The following is an 18171-nucleotide window of genomic DNA, read 5'->3' as shown; positions in this document are numbered from 1 at the left end:
CTATTCAATAGCTTGAGTGTATAACCCTGCTAAAGCTACAGATGAGAATACCTTTTTAAGCACTTCATTAAAATAGACCGAAGTCAGATTGTTAAACAGTCATCTCCAGGTCTGGCAGACAAGAGTCATGTTGTTTGTGTATATTGGCATTTTAAATTTTTCTAATTTAAAAAGAGGTTAACTAAAAAGGAAGAAACAAATGTTACAGTTTGAGTTCATAAACTAGCACCCACCCTTCATGCTATTCCTCTGTTATGGTGTAACTGTTTCAGTTTTACCTTCATTACTGGATGCAGCACATTAACACAAAAAAGTTCACATGGAAATAATCAGCACTCAAGTTAACTATTATAGGAAAAGCTAAACCACATGAGACAGGGAGCTATAATAAAACTAGTCATTTTGCTTTGCTGAACTAATCCCTCGTTTTACCATAACCATCTTTCACTATATCCGTCTGTTTTCAACCCTGCACATTAGACATTCGAAAGGACAGGTGTGCTTTGAAACGCTTTGATCAGTCTTTCACAGATGAAAGTGAGTGGACTGAACATGGCTCATAGCTCATATTTCAGCTTCCAGATCAGCCTGCCCCATAATATGTCCAAGGTGCAGGTAGGAGGAGAATCTCAGGTGTATAGGTCTGGGAATGCAACTACAGACTAAAATCGCCAGAACATAGGAGAATTTCCCTGACAGCTGGCTGTCATCTTATTGAGAATCATCATTATCTGCTTAAAGGCTCAACTGTTCTATGTTTTTAGTGCAGTAAGACTGCTGGGTCAGATTGTTCTTTAGTTTCCTCCAACCTGGTTTACCCTGGAGCACGAGAGGAACACAGCCAGCTTACAGCCTTTATATTACAATTGGAGGCTGGTTACAAAGAGATTTACTCGAACAAAATTTCACTGTCTATTTCAATATGTTAATTCTTCAGACGCGAGTGACAATGGCATTTAAAAATACTTTCAAATTTGGTATCAAGCACCTGTTAAATTGAAATATATTAAAGAAAGTTTAACCATCTTGTGGTCATCCAATACGTTAGTATAAAAATGATTTTTAGAGCATGTGAAACAAAGCATGCACCTTTATCAAATTAGATAAATGTGTTCCTTGTCTTATAATTTTGAAAAGTGTATGCAAGTCTGAGCCAAATTGTAGATCGTGTAATTGTACTAGCCAACAGAAACAAACAGTCATTGATATTTAAAGTTAACTGAACAACCTTGAGGTTAAAATGTTCAAAAACTTTGGTTGGACTAGTTTACTGGTGCATAGTCATTTTGAGAGATTGATTTCATTGATAGAAGTTGTATGAAATATAGGCCATATTTTGAATTAAAAGCAAACATTATTAAACAAATCCTGATTCAGAGAATAAACAGAATACAATATTATAAACCACATGTTGAAAGTTGCTTTTCTTCTGGAGAAAACATGCAGCACGGAATTTTATGTGAAATGCCATCCACATCTGGTAACACCTAGCTGGTCATGTTTTTAATACAAATTTCCCATTAACAAGAAAGTCCGTGGTTCAGTAGTTCTAGACTGACTACTAGATCAATGCAGACAGCAAGTGTACCAACCTTCATCCAAATCCATTTTTACAGCTACAATTCTTTTTCTTCATTATTTTTAAAATATTTAAAACCAGGGTTGTAATGACAGCCAAGTTCTACTCCAACATAATCTGCAACCTCGTGGTCCAACATATTTCTCTACTCTCCAATTACCATCACATCAGGGGATCAACCCTGCTAGAGAAAAGTAAGCTGCCATGCACTAGGCATAGGTTTAAAAAAAAAATCAGGCATAAACCAGAGGCTACACAACAGGACTATTTGCATGCCAAGCAATTCCATAACCAGCCAGTGGATCAGATCCAAGTCTGCAGTTCTGCCACATTCAGTCATGAATGGTAGTAGACCCAACCTTAGATAATGGGGAGCACAGCACATCAGTGCAAAAGACAAGGCTGAAGTATTTACTTTTGGAAATAAGTAAATGCTCCATCTCTGTTTCCTTCCAGGGGTTCTCAGCATCACAGATGTTAAGTCTTCAGCCAATTCGATTCAACCCACAAGATGTCAAGGAAATGGTTGGAGGCACTGGATACTGCAAAGGCTACGGGCCCTGACAATATCCTAGCTTGCACATGATACTTGCTCTCAGTATAGCAGCACTGAAATCTACCCACCAGTTTGGAAAATTGCCCAAGTTTACCATGTACAGAAAGCAGGATAAATCCAACCTGACTAATTGCCATCCCAGCCTACTCCATCAGGAAAGTGATGGTAGGTGTTATCAGCAGCCTTTGCTGAGCAATAACCTGCTCACTGATGCTCATTTTGGATTCTGCCAGGGCCACAACTCCTGATCTCGCTACAGCTTCATTAAAACTTGGAAAAGGGAAAAGAATAACAAAAAGTTGAATTGCAAAGGAGATGGTGACTGCCCTTGATATGGAGGCTGCATATGATCAATGGGTGTCATCAAGGAAACACAGCAAAAATGCAATCCTTGAGCCCAAGGGGAATCTCTTTGCTCGGAGTCCGATCTGTCACAAAAAAAAAAGATGGCGGTTATGTTTGTTGGAACTTAGTCATCTAAACTCCATGACAATTCTGCAGATGTTCTTCAAGGTTGTGATTAGATTAGATTACTTACAGTGTGGAAACAGGCCCTTTGGCCCAACAAGTCCACACCGACCCGCCGAAGCGCAATCCACCCATACCCCTACATTACCCCTTACCTAACACTACGGGCAATTTAGCATGGCCAATTCACCTGACCCGCACATCTTTGGACTGTGGGAGGAAACCGGAGCACCCGGAGGAAACCCACGCAGACACGGGGAGAACGTGCAAACTCCACACAGTCAGTCGCCTGAGGCGGGAATTGAACCCAGGTCCCTGGCGCTGTGAGGCAGCAGTGCTAACCACTGTGCCACCATGCCGCCCGTGATACTGACCCAACCATTTTCAGCTGCCTCAAAATGACCTCCGCTCCATCATAATGTCAGAAATGGAGACAGTAGCTGATTGTTAGTGTTTAGCACCATTTGTGATGACAGATATACTGAAGCAGTCTCTGTCCAAATACAGCAAGACTTGGATAATATCCAGGTTTGGGCTTACAAGGGGCAAGGAACATTCGTGCCAGGCAATGACTATTTTCAATAAGTGAGAATCTAACCATCACTCCTTGAAATTCAACAGCATTATTATTATGGAATTCCCCCACTACCAACATCCTGCAATTGACCAGAAACTCAACTGGACTAGCCATACAAGTACCATGACCAAAGCAGATCAGAAACTCGGAATTTTGCAGCGACTAATACGTGCGCGGAGTGGGCTGCCAGGGCAAGTGGTGGAGGAGGCTGGTGCAATTGCACCATTTGTAAGGCATCTGGATGGGTATATGAATCGGAAGGGTTTGGAGGGATATGGGCTGGGTGCTGGCAGGTGGGACGAGAGATTGGGTTGGGATATCTGGTTGGCATGGACAAATTGGGCCAAAAGGGTCTGTTTCCATGCTGTACATCTCTATGATGAATCTCTAGGCTCCCTAAAGCCTGCCCATCTACAGAATCCCAACTTGTGTGTGGGTGATGGAATCCTCCTTGTCAATCTGGGTAAATGCAGCTCCAGGAAAAAAATTCCAGCTTGCTTCATTGACATTATATCCACAAAACATCCAGTCCCTGCGCCACTGACACACTGTACACTTGGGCTGCTACAATCTACAAGATGCAATGCAGAAATTCCCCAAGGCTCATGGGACAGCACCTCCCATACCCATGACTAATTCCATTTAGAAGGAAAGAGGATAGCAGATACAAGGGAACATCACCATCAGCGAAAGTGATCTTCCAAGCCATACGACCATCCTGACTTGACAATGTATTGGCATTCCTTCAGTGTCACTGGGTCAGACGTCTCGAAATGCCTCTTACTGACAAATGCAATTAGACTGCAGCTATTTAGGGATGCGGCTCAGTGCCCACGTTTAAAAAGTGCAGCTAGGAATGGGCATTAAATACTGGCCCAGCCAATGACACACACATTGTTATAAAGAGTTTGTTCAAGGGCAAAGTTGAATTTCACAATTGTTTAATGGCTTCCTTCAGAATATATAAAGATTCCCGCAGAAGGCTTTAGCCTCTCCAAAGCCTAGGCTCCAGCTGGATATTTTTAGCCCAGTACTGAAGATCTTTCAATCACATGTCTGAGCATCTGCTGTTTACAGCATTTACCGGTATGTAAGCAGTACATTAAGAGCAGTTGACTGTTAATCAAGTCCCTTCACTGTCAGACTGAACATTTATTTACATTTTCCCTCCAAAATGTTTAAGGAAACTGGAGCAAGCCATGCAATCAGAGCTATTATTTTAGGCAATAGATAAACTTCAAATCAAGGTACAAGAATTTTGCTCTTCAGTTTGAACTTCCCACACAAAAAAAAGCATGGGAATTAAAAAAAAGTTTGTTTTTTTTTTGAAATCACAATATTGCTAGGATTTACAAATAAATGTATTTTTAGTCACTTGGTTATATGTTCAGAAGAGATTTAAGTAAATTTGAGGTTGACTTCTTTTCTCCCCCCCCTCCCCAAAACCAAAAAATTTGGAAACCACACAACCAACATTTGAGCATTCTCTGGGGGTAGAGAGAGGGTTTCTGTATGGAACTTTATGCTTAAAGACTGCATCAATCAGCAAACTCAATAACTATGCCAGCAGATCAGTCAGAAAGTCATGTATTCCCAAAAGCAGAAAATGGACAAATACTTGAAAAACGTGAACATAAAAGGCAGGGAGGGGCAGAATGAAGCACATTCACAGCCATGTTGGTATGACTACTGATGTGCAGAAACTTTGGGATTGGAGTCCTTATAAATCAGAAGTGGCTTGTAGGCTTGGCAGGATTCTTCTGGAGAGTTTTTAAAATGAAACAAATACCAGCCATTACTTCAACATTACATTACAATGATTAGATTAACAAATGTTCACCACAGAGCTTGCCCCCAGAAGTTTAGTTTGAGAATTCAGGGGTGGGTCAGCCTTGCTCTATCTCTGATCCCCATTTTCCAACCATTTTTAACTGTTCCTCTACTAAAAAAAGTGTCCATAACCTAATGTTATGAAAAAGTTATGAATGGACTATTGTTACCAAAAAAAAAACCTCCATTTCCAACTCGCTGGCACCAAATTAAAAAGAAAGGGACTACATTAGATTTTTTGGTCTCAGAAAAGTGTTGTAAGTTTAGGAGCAAGAATTGGCATAGACAATCATAAAAAAAAGTAACCTACTCATTTCACAAACAAAAATCATATCTTCAATTGCAGAATAGCAAGCTGTCATTTTGGAGGAGAGCTGAACTGTGAATAGGAGCCGTTAGCTGCAACGCACACATCCAATAGGAGATTCAGACCGCAGTGTTTCACTACTGGCTGTACCAAGCAAAAAAAATTGTCTACACAGTCTGAAGCAGGCCAACCCTGGTTACGATTATCCCTCCTCAATGGCAATCTCTGCCACTTGTGTTAAGTCATTTACCACATGTTGAACAGTCACCTTCTTGATCCCCAGTACCTAATTCTTCCAGAGGTGCAGGCTTGCATCTGGCTCTTCAAAAGAAGCCCAACAGGCAAAGGCCAGTTGAGAACAATAGCTTGTATTTAAAGAGAGTGGATATTGATGTTGTGTGAAGTGAATACAGGAACGGTTTTGATCACAATATCTTTCCAACCAATCATTTCTGCCAGACATCTGAAGGAACACAATAATCCAAAGGTAACCCCCACTCCTCTTTCCTTTTCCAGTGTAGGCTTAAACACAGCAGCAGACCTCCTCACAAATCCTCCAGGTACTTAAAAAAAATTAAAGTCAGATTCCTGTCAAACTGAACTGCTAACAGCATCCACATGTTCCCACTTGAGTGCTGGAGCGATTTTCTGTTCAAAATTCATTATTTCTGATGGGTAACTTATAAAATACTGCTAGTAACTTGATTCACGACTTTCAGCACGGCGCACCATCAATGACAGAATTATGATGCAGATACATTTGGTTACATTACTTCTCAATGCTTAAAATGAGTGGAATGATATATAGATTTTATATTGAGACTGATGCCATGTTTTTGAAAAAAAAAGTTAAAAAATTGTTCACAAAAGGGAAAACAGGTCACCATCGAGGTTGGATGGAAAAAAAAATCTTCTGGGGGAAAAAGCGTCTTCTTACACCTAGAGGCAGACATTTTGTAGTGCTTGTCACTAATGGGCACTTTATTTTAACAGGCACATGTATGTGGGCAAAATAAATCAGGCAGGATTATCTTGTATAGTTTGCTGCCTAGGTTCACTGCCAATTGTGACATACCTGGAGGCTTTGGTGCAAGTTCTGGTGAGAAGGAGAAACGCCAAGATTTGTCATTAACTTCTGGGAGCTGCATTCCTCAATAAAAGGTCAGAAAGAGAACGAAAATAAAAATAGAGAAATGCTAACAATTGAGACTGTAGACTTTGCCCTTTTATTAAAAATGGAGTCAGCATCCATGCTGACGATTAACCATGTTTAAAAATATGTATCAATAAAACATCCTAACAGTGTGCATCCAGGCCATTTGGCCCATCAAGCCAACACCAACCCTTCAAAGAGCATCCCAAACATTCCCACTTCCTACCCTATCCTTCTAACCCTGCATTTCCCATGGCTAACCCACCCAGCCAGCCTGCACATCCCTAGACAGTATGGATAATTTAGCAACGCCAATCCAAAAAAAAGTGTCCAGCACATGAAACTCTTCCATTCCACTTTGACAAGATACCAAGGTCAGAGTAGAAGTCCGCTATACACTTCATTCAAAATATCATTTTTTTTTAAAACGGACCAGTTCCTTATAATGCACTGAACAAAGTTCAATGAAATAGAGGGTCATCAGTCATTGAAGTCAGTAAAGCATTTTCAAATCAGAGTGCATTTTTAGTCTGAAGACTAAAAATCTGTCACATCTTAAGCTTTGCTCATTTTACAAGATGATTATCCGATTATAATTTCTTGCAATAGAATTAGTTCCTAGATACTTTCCCTACACAGCTGCAGGCAAAAGCAGGAACATAGTCACCTTTAATACATTATACTTCATTACATCAGTTAAAAATATACTTTCAATTTGTACAAATTCCTCAGGGCAAGCGCACTGATCTCTGATCAGAAAATCAAAAGAACATGGATCTGACTGACAGAAGATTCATTAAGCTGCAGGCTAGATAAACAAGTAAAACTGAACTGCAACTAAAGCTAATCCTAGTAATTCCAATGTTTAGCCAGTGACACATCAATGCCTGTAACAGTGGAAATCTACATTCTTTTTGCAGTGCATTTATTCAAGTCACATCATTAAAAAACATGTTCCGATGGGACTGGAGAAGCTGCTGTGCATGTAGGTAAAGCTGGAAAGTGGGAGTTATTGCTAGACTGCACTTGTGCACATCCTGCAGTTGGTCAGAGATATAGAACAGTACTGGTTCACAGCAGGAAGCTGAGAATCGGGGGCAAGACATTGGTAATGCCCTGTAACTGCAGTGATCGATCATTTAAGATTCACTTTTGGTTTATAAAATAAACTGAAGCATAAATTTATCTGGGAGTCCCTTGGATTAGAAGATGACTATTCTAATGATAAATTACACAGCTGCAATGAGCTGTACAAATCACAGGAATGCAGAAGAGAGAGTTTATGTTAGAACTTGCGTTAATAAGATTGAGCGGAGATTTGGGCCAACTTGACCTCAGATAATTGAGTAGGGAGTTGAAAACACAAGGAACATGGCAAGTCAGGCAAGAGGGAAATAATGAAAAACCTTTATCATTCCTGTCCTTCAGAAAAATTAGGATTTGTGGATGGAAATTCAGCCAGTACTTTACTGATTGGTTTCAAGTGGACCTCATGGTTGACCCAAGGAATAGTTCAGAAGATAAGAGACCTCCCTAAGCTAAATGCCATTTAACATGTCCTTTTACATGAGCCACCCATCAGATCAGGCTCGATTTGTATCAGTGAAGAACTTGGTAAATATTCAAAGACCAGGCTTCTATCTACTCCCAGAGTGATATTTCTGTAGGGGAAGGATAGTGAATGCACAAAAAGAAAAAAAAGGAACATTTTACTGGGTGGCATATATGCAAATGTCAAGTCAGGCTTGAAGCTTAAAACGTGAGCAGACATCAAGCCCATTGATATAATGCATCATTTTATTAAACACAGCCTTGAAAACTCAGCTCATTTTAAAGTTATTATTTCACTTTTTGTCCGACCATGCAGTAGTTTTGCTTTGCCCTCAACTTCATTAGCTCATTTGCAATAGTCCAATGTGACTTACTCCAACAGGAGGGCTGTCACTGGTGTGAAATGCTATCTAGGAATCGGTAATCATATCAAATATACAGAAATATTTTAGTGCACAATATTTAACAAGTGACAATTGAAATGTCAAGCTGCATAAAATGAAATGCCTTCGTTACATAATTTATACCCTCATGTTTGCAAATCCTAGAAGCATGCAAGCAGATTTGATTTATAAAATCTGGCCTTGAAAGCTCTCAACTTGGTGACAAGCCCTAAAACAGAGCAAAGTTGGTCTCTGGAGTTAATGCAGGCCTTAAAGTTTCACTGTTTCAAATCAGATGTAAAACTTCCAAACATTAATTTCAACTCATACCCAAAGCTCAACAATTTTTTTCAGAAAAGTTTCAACAAAATGCACAGAATGGAGAAAGGCTCAAGATTGAAGAGAGGTGCAAGTCACTGAAAAGGTGACGAGAGAGAGAGCGAGAGCGAGAGCGAGAGCGAGAGCGAGAGCGAGCGCGAGAGAGAGAAAACATACAGCATTCTAGGTTTTATTCATAGGGGGCACCAAGTACAAGATCGTGGAGCTTATGCTGAAATTATAAGACCATTGGTGGAATTCAGTTTCATGGACCACACTTCAACATGGACGTGAAGCACTCAAAAATAAAACCTGCAAAAAGAAAAGAGTAGTTTGAGGAATGTAAAACTTCAGTTACCAAGATTCATTGGAGAAATTGGGATGGTTTTCCCTTGGGAGAAAGAAAGAGAGATGTTTGCTAGAAATTTTCAAAGTCTGAGGAGTCTGGACAGAGTGGGTAGGAAGAAATAACTCCCACTTGTGAAAAGCTTCACAATAGAGGGCACAGATTTAAGTTATTTGCAAAAGCAGATAACATGATGCAATAACAAAACTCTCACACAGTTATTAGAGTTTGGAATGCACTGCCTAGAAATATGTTGGAGAAGGTTCATTCAAGAGGGCAGGAGATGATTATTTGAAATAGAAAAAGGATAGGAAAAGGCAGAAGGGTCATGTAGACACAATGGACTGAATAGCCTCTTTTTACACTAGCACACATTGTGATTCAGAGTTGTTGCTCACTGATGTCTGGGAACTCAGTGAGCCAGAAACTATACTACCCACACATTCACCCTTGTACCACCAAACTTTCACCATGACTTGACAGGAACGCCCAGAATGGTCAGATTTCTATCCATCTCTCAATACATTACTGATCTTTCCTCTGTGCTTTCAATGGCACCAAAACCAATTAGTTAAGGCACGCTCAAAACTATCCAAGGCACACAGAGTCCTGATGAAGGGCTCTGGCCCGAAACGTTGAATTTCCTGTTTCTTGGATGCTGCCTGACCTGCTGTCCTTTAACCAGCAACACATTTTCAACACAGTCTAGTCTAATCTTTCTATACAGCAGCTATGAAAGTAGATCAATCGAAACCACGTTTACAAGATGTACATTACAAACTTTGAAAAGGTGTTGCAGTCAATGGCAGGGCAAGGCCAGGAATCACAAGACCTTCTGCTTGGACGAGGAAGCAGCACATCAGGGAACCTTCAACCCCAAATCCCAGGTAGATTTCAGAAACTAATGGACCTCCCAGATCCAGGCTCCCGTACACACTTGGCCTAAATAAAACCTAATGGTTACAATGCATCAAGTTCTCTTTTTAAAATAAGAAAACCTTCAACTGGCTCTGGTACCTCCAAATTTTTATTAATTTCAAAAATATACTTTATTCATCAAAAGAAATCTTTGGTACATGTACAGTTGTTGAAGCTGTTCAGATGTACACGGTTTTCACTTTCCAAGAACAGATAGAGTTATTAATGTTCACAATTCTGTGTTTATGGTCAACCTCTTGGCATTTAGTGGAGATGCCGGTGGGACCCAATTACTGAACGGAGCCCTGTTATACTTCAGCAGAGAGACCTTACACAGTGGTGTTTCTCCACCACACCTTGGCGGCAGCTGCCCCAAAGCTTCAGAGGGTCCCTCAGCACTTAGCCCTGGACCTTGGAATGTGCCAGTCTGCAACACTCAGTCAGGGTAAACTCCTTCAGCTGGAAGGCCAACAGGTTTCAGGCAGACCAAAGAGCATCTTTCAACAAGCTTATGGTCCTCCAGGCATGTGTGATGTTAGACTGTGTGCGTCCTGGGGAACAGACCATAGCAGCATGGCATCCCATGTCATGGAGCTGCTTGGTACAAGCCTAGTCAAACACCGCTGCATTCCTCTCTCCCTTTGCATAGGCACATTCCAGAGGGTGGTGAGAGACAGTCTCATCCCCTCCACAGCTGCTTCAACTGCATCATGAGTGACACAGAGAATCCAGGCATGCATAAAGGAGCTCACAGGCAGTGTCCTTCTCATCACCAGCCAAATGATGTCTTGGTACTTGTTGGAAAGTTCTGGCGATGAGGCATTCTGCCAAATGACTTCGACAGTCTGCCCAGGGAACTGCTCGACGGGATCCACCCTCTTCTTTCCCCAAAGGGTCTCGAGGACACTACGTGCTGACCACTTCCTGATGGACTGGTGGTCAAAATGTGTTTCTCTTCACAAATTTCACCAAGAAGGATAAGTGATATGGAACAGTTCAACTACTTAGAGTGTCTTGCGGCAGTGAGGCCAGGCCCATCCTTTGCAACACTGGGGACAGGTAGAACCTCAGTATGCAGTGACACTTGGTATTTGCATACCAGGGATGCACACAGCTTGATGCCGCCACACACTAAGATGGCCACCAGGGTGAAGGTAGCATTCCCCACCCCACTTTTGTTTAGATCTTTATATATTGTGTCCCTTCAGATACAGTCCATCTTTGATCTGCACATGAAGTGGAAGATGGCCCAGGTGACTGAAGTGGCTATAGGCCAGTCCCATGCCACATACAACATTGAATGTACTACTCATTTGATGACCAGCTTTCTTTTTTAAAAAACTTCCCACAATGGAGTGACCAGTGCTCCCATCTGTCCAGTTTCTGCCTCACCTCAGTGACATGCTCCTCCCAAGACTCGGCACCTGCCTAAGCCCCTCCGAACTAAATACCTAGCACCTTCAGGTGATCTGTCCTAATGGTGGTGGAGAGGATAGAGGATTGGTTGGCCCAGTTTTCAGAGAGCATGGTCTCACTCATGCCTAGATGTACCTTAGCTCCTGTGGCCTGTTCAAACTGGTCATAGATGCACAGGAGTCTGTCCACTGACAACAGATCAGAGCAGAAAGCCACAATGTCGTCTATATACAGGGAGGCCTCAACTGCCAGGAATAGTTATCCCTCCTAGGCCTGCATCCTTCCTGATGGAATCAGCAAATGGCTCTACATAACATACAGTGGGCAGATCTGATGTGGGAATCAGAAAGCTTTCCACCATTGATTGAGATTGCACTAATAATGTCTAGTGCCTCAATTTATTTCCTTTACCTGAAGGTAACATTCCGCCAAACTTCTAGTTATATTCATCTCAAGGGATTCTGCACTTGAGCACCTTCCATTCAGTTTTTTGGGACTGATCACTCCCTTAGTGTATGACAAGGATTTCTTGCATGTTCTTCTGTGGCCTTTTCAGAGAAGCTTCACTATTCACACTCTGGTTGTCTAAGCTACATTTTTATATGTAAACACAGGAATGCAAATGCAATGCTAAGGTGACCTGAAAAGGCACAGGCTGTGACGTAGAGGCAATCTTCCCTCATTTGAAACAATGAGCTGTATTCTAGAAGTGCCAAAGTCAACAGTACTACGCTGGGCACTCATTTCTGCCTAGTTAGCTGGAAGCCTCCAGCTAGTCAAGTATTGGTATTAACTTCTGTGATTGAATGCTATGAATAGAGCAAACTGCAAAGATTTAACTCAAATGTACAGCAGAATAAACTGAAGTTGTAGTCAAAAAGTTTCATTTTGCCTCGTGGATCATTAAGTATGATAGTATCACTTTTTAAAGTGAAGGATTTTGTTTAAATATATAGTGATGGGACTTAGCCATTGCATGATATGTTGCCACTGTTTATTTTGGAGTTCTCTATACTTTCACGGTTTTTTAATCACAATCAAGTCCTGTGCACATGCAGCCAAGGAGTCACTAACACTCGGCTTGAACTAAACTCTTTAAATATGGTTTTAACATTTATATATTCGAATCAGTACAAGGCAGAGATACCTCCGGTATAACTGACCAACCACAAGTTTCATTTTCACTGTTCTTCAGCTGAAGCCCGCTCACCTCCTCATTACTAGACAAGTATTTGACTTACCAATACAAGCATGGACTCTGACAGAGAGCTGCGTACGCAGGATCATGCTGTGCTTCTTTCCTCTCCTGAAAAAAAAAGAGAAGGGAGCGAACTTAGGTGACAGCAAATAAGGTTGTTAAATAAAAAAATGCTAAAGGCAGCATTCTATTTCATAAGGAAGTGCTGTTAAGCTGATACTTGCCATCTCAACCCAATGTTTGGTAGTAGGTTCGCAATCTAATGCGACTTGAGAGGATAGAATAAGGAAGGTATTCAGTCCATAAACAACTCAGTTGGAGTCCAACACCAATTCAGCTGCATGCAAAGTTTCTCAATGCAATCGCAGTCTTTCAAAAAAGAACGCATTGCAGAAGCACATCCATTTAATTCTGCTATATTATATCCCAACGACTGAGAAAATGAGGGGACTGCAGATGCTGGAGGTCAGAGTCGAAAAGTATGCTGGAAAAGCACAGCAGGTCAGGCAGCATCCGGAGGGGAGTCGATGTTGTTTCAGGCAAAAGCCCTTCATCAGGTTTGGGCTTATGCCTGAAATGTCGACTCTCTTGCTCCTCCGATGCTGTCTGACCCTGCTGTGCTTTTCCAGCATCACACGTATTGACTATTATATTAAAGTCATTGTCCTCAGTCTGCCATTCATGGAGGAGTTTTTGCTCAAACCATTTGACCACTTTTACCTGTGCTATCATCCCTCAATCTGGTTTAGATGCACATATCCAGCAGGTTTGTGTAGCAAATGGCTGTGCCTATGGACAGACAGACAGACAGACAGACATCAGCACCAGCACTCCTAGTCTCCCACAACTGTATACCCTGCTAAATGGCTATTTGTGTTGGATATAAGTGAAAGCAGGTGCTCTGCAGAGCTACAATATTTCAGGTGAGGAAGGAATGGGGAATTACACCTTTAATTGGTTTGCAAATGGAAGAATGCTCACATAGATAATGAAAGCAATAACTTTGAAAACGAAGGTTGGTCATTTATTTGGAAGCTAAACCACATGAAAGAAATAGTATTTCAAAACCAATTGCTAAATTTAGAAGTATTAATCCATAAGCAATTGTGAATCAAAGATATATAGCAAGAAATTGGCAAAGGTATCATCGTCAGATGAATAGATTAGCAAGTTGCTTGGAGATGGCTAGTTATTCGATGAAAAGCTACATCTATCCTTCAGAATTAAAACGGGCATGTAAAATAGCTGGTGTTATCAGCTTATCTCGGAACCTTTCGATTAGGTTCCTGCCTTTCCATAAACCTAGCTACCCAATTCTCAAATTCTGCTTGTGAAGGAACAATGGTAGCATACAGACACCAGTACAAAGCCTATAATTAAGCTACTAACTATGTTCTGTCAAGTTTCAAGTTATTTACTTGACGCAGTATTATATATCTTGCATGATTACAAAAGGGAGGCAAGAATATTTACACTTCGTGAACAACCAGAATATTTTGCTATGGCAACTTCATTCAGAACATTATAGTCTTATACAGACAGCACTGAGAGACTTCAAGTACTGTTTAGTGTAGATACACCAGGCACATCCAAACATTCCAACACAAAAGTGAAAAACTAAAAATCATACCTGTTTGGCCAACTTCTAATCACTGACAAATTTCATGTCAATGTACTAAACCACCTCATTTCTGCCCCCACCTTCAGTAAACACAAACTCAAAAACCACTAACTTAAAGGCATGTGCTGCTGTTAAAAGTTCCTCTCCAGTTCCTTTTAAAATGAAACAGATAGACCCAAATGGGTCTTGGTATGATCCCAAAAGATTCATCATGTCCCTGCAAGATAACATGTTCTATGATATTCACGGTCACAGACATCCACAAGTTTTACCTTGCCAATAGCTGTCACAAGTGATATATTGGGTATACATGTTCTTCAAGCACCAAACTTATAGGGTCTCATTCTTTCAATGACCTTAAAACATACAGATCATATTTCCTTTATCCCTCCATATTTATTTTATAACTCAAATCATCTCAGGCCAGGAATTTGTTTGAATCTTGCACTTGGAGGCAATTAAAAATAAAGGGGGATGTTGTTAGCATCTCCTAACCCTATACAACGCTAATGAAGCCAGTTTCTCCACTGCTTCACACTCCTCAGAGGAATCATGAATCGTTCGCTGCATTTAGAAATCCTACACACAAAGTCAAAGCCATACACTTGCACCCACCACAATAATCCCAAATCAACTTATGACCTCTACTAACACCAATGGACTCTCTTACATGCAGCGATCTCAGCAGCCCCACTGAGGCATTATACTTCCATACCCATTGTAAATTCCCTATGTATAGATTCAATAAATTTGGAAATAACAATTAGCAGAAAGTGATGACTGCAGATGCTGGAGATCAGAGTTGATTGTGGGGTGTTGGAAAAGTCCTGATGAAAGGACGTTGTCCGAAATGTCAATTCTCCTGCTCCTTGGATGCTGTGCTTTTCCAGCACTACGCCCTCAACTTGGAAACAACAATGCTATTTGTTGAACTGCTTAAGTACACATTAAATTTTCAAAAAAAAACGTTAACCTTTCGAAAAGCATTAATAAACCAATAATTTGAAGTATCTGGAACAGAAGCTCTCTTCACTTGACTCCACTTTCTTATGCAAATAAACATTGTGCCATTGACAAAATAGCTCACCAAAATAGCTCAATCTTCTCTGCACTGTTGTCAAAATCAAGGCTCTCATAGGAGAGATCTGTAATTAACGACACTATGAAAAATTATGAATGGATATTTTAGCTGTCCCACACATTAAGACATTTAATGTATCATTGGGTAGGCATACAGACGAGAATAGCTTGGGTTAGACAGGCTTCAGATTGGTTCCACAGGTTGGCAGGACAGAGGGCTGAAGGGCCTGTATTGTTCGATGTTCTATCATTACAATAGGGCTCATTAGAGAGAGAGTATGAGTGAATATATTTAGAAGAGCTACAGAATTGACATGGAACCATGGTTAATGAGCAGCAGGTAAAGACAGTCTAAAATATAAACAAGACCCAAGTAATGGAGATGAGTCTTCACCATAGTTCCCCCCGTCATAGGTTAATCCAAGATTAAGATGCATGGGATCCATAGGGATTTGGCAATGTGGATTCAAAATTGGCTTGCCCATAGAAGATAGAGGGTCATGGTGGAAGGGTGTTTTTCAGGTCGGAGGTCCATGACTGGTGTTCTGCAGGGACCCATACTAGGATCTCTGCTAATTGAGATTTATATAAAAGGAGTTAGGTGAAAATGTAAAAGTGTGGATTAATAAGCTTGCAGACAAAGATGGGTGGAGTTGTGGATAGTGTAGAAAGTCAAAGGGTACAGTGGGATAAAAGTTAATTGCAGATATGGACAGGGAAGTGGCAGATGGAATTTAATCTGGCTATGTGCGCGGTGCTGCACTTTGGGAGATCACGTGTTTTGGAACAGCATACAATAGCAGGACTCTGAATGACATTGATGTACAGAAAGATTTTGGTTCAATTCCATAGCTCCCTGAAAGTGGCCATGCAAGTAGACAGGGTGGCAACATCACCATATGGTTTGCTTGCCTTTATTGTTCAGGAAATTGAGTACATGAGTCAGGATGTCATGTTGCAGTTTCATAAGACTTTGGTTGATGCTGGGTCAATGCAAATTTTAAACTGAGTAGGTTCCAATGCCTCCAGGCTTATGGAACAGTGTACTGTGGCTTAAATCAAGCATGATCTAACTGAATGATTAACAAATTTCTGACTTGAATAGTCTAGCTCCATTATATTTTCCAGTCTCTCCACATAACTAAAGCCATTCATTGCAAGTACATCTCTATACCTTCAATGTCTCAACAGCTGACCTTAAATTAGCAATGACTCTGAATAAAAGTACCTGAAAAGAGCCATATGTTAATGTTTATCAGCTACTGTGGGTGAAGTATACATTGAATGATACAAATTCCTTTCATATGCTCAGCATATTCATTTACTGCCACATACTCAGTGTAAGGAAGAAATCATGTTTAGCCAATTCATATAGTTTTCAATACTGGTCATCCAGAACAAACCAGTGAACCTTGCTTCCTGACCAAACATGAAAGATCATTTAGTTAAAAACCAGACAGCCATTGTTAGAGTCAGATGTATAGTATGGAAACAGACCCTTTGGTCCAACCTGCCCGTACCAACCAGATATCCCAACCCAATCTAATCCCACCTGCCAGCACCCAGCCCATATCCCTCCAAACCCTTCCTATTCATATACCCATCCAGATGTCTTTTAAATGTTGCCATTGTACTAGCCTCCACCACTTCCTTTGGCAGCTCATTCCATACACGTACCACCCTCTGCATGAAAAAGTTGCCCCTTAGATCTCTTTTATATTCAAGGTTTGTGCGAAGATTTATAGCTCGGGTGCTCGTTGTTGTGGTTCTGTTCGCCGAGCTAGAAGTTTTTGTTGCAAACGTTTCGTCCCCTGGCTAGGAGACATCATCAGTGCTCTGGAGCCTCCTGCGAAGTGCTTCTTTGATGTTTCTTCCAGTATTTATAGTGGTCTGTCCTTGCCGCTTCCGGGTGTCAGTTTCAGCTGTCCGCTGTGGTGGTTGGTATATTGGGTCCAGGTCGGTGTGTTTGTTGATGGAGTTTGTGGATGAATGCCATGCCTCTAGGAATTCCCTAGCTGTTCTGTCTGGCTTGCCCTATGATAGTAGTGTTTTCCCAGTCGAATTCATGTTGCTTGTTGTCGGAGTGTGTGGCTACTAGGGATAGCTGGTCGTGTCGTTTTGTGGCTAGCTGATGTTCATGGATGCGGATTGTTAGCTGTCTTCCTGTTTGTCCTATATAGTGTTTTCTGCAGTCCTTGCATGGTATTTTGTAAACTACATTAGTTTTGTACATGTTGGGTATTGGCTCCTTTGTTCTCGTAAGTTGTTGTCTGAGCGTGGCTGTTGGTTTGTGTGCCGTTATGAGTACTAAGGGTCGCAGTAGTCTGGCTGTCAGTTCTCTTTTATATCTTTGCTCTTTCACCCTAAACCTATGCCTTTGAGTCCCGGACTCCCTGACTCCAGGGAAAAAGACTATTTATCCGATCCATGCCCCTCAATTTTGTAAACCTCTATAAAAAGGTCACCACTCAGCCTCCAACACTCCAGGGAAAACAGCCCCAGCTTGTTCAGCCTCTCCCTATAGCTCAAATCCTCCAACCCTGGCACCATCCTTGTAAATCTTTTCTGAACCCTTTCACAACATCTTTCAGATAGGAAGGAAACCAGAATTGCACAATATTCCAACAGTGGCCTAACCAATGTCCTGTACAACCACAACATGACCTCCCAACTCCTGTACTCAATACTCTGACAAATAAAGGAAAGTATACCAAATACCTTCTTCACTCTCCTATCTACCTGCGACTCCACTTTCAAGGAGTTATGAACCTGCACTCCAAGGTCTCTTTGTTCAGCAACACTCCCTAGCACCTTACCATTAAAGGTGTACAACTCCTGCTAAAATTTGCTTTCCCAAAATGCAGCACATC

General features: G+C 41.2%; 1 protein-coding gene across 3 annotated transcripts in view; it reads right to left on the bottom strand.

Annotated features, from left to right (window-relative positions):
• The window catches only part of fhod3b (formin homology 2 domain containing 3b), a 609516-nt gene that overhangs the window by 533715 nt on the left and 57630 nt on the right, over window positions 1–18171 (bottom strand). For all 3 annotated transcript variants that reach the window (XM_060850278.1, XM_060850279.1, XM_060850280.1), the window contains exon 3: window positions 12644–12708. In XM_060850278.1, coding sequence (XP_060706261.1) covers window positions 12644–12708 — 65 coding nt within the window. The remainder of the gene's footprint in view (window positions 1–12643; window positions 12709–18171) is intronic.

This window comes from Hemiscyllium ocellatum, chromosome 34, assembly GCF_020745735.1.
Source record: "Hemiscyllium ocellatum isolate sHemOce1 chromosome 34, sHemOce1.pat.X.cur, whole genome shotgun sequence".
Lineage (NCBI taxonomy): Eukaryota > Metazoa > Chordata > Chondrichthyes > Orectolobiformes > Hemiscylliidae > Hemiscyllium > Hemiscyllium ocellatum.
Note: the sequence above shows the minus strand (reverse complement) of the source record. Positions and strands in the feature narration are given on the sequence as shown.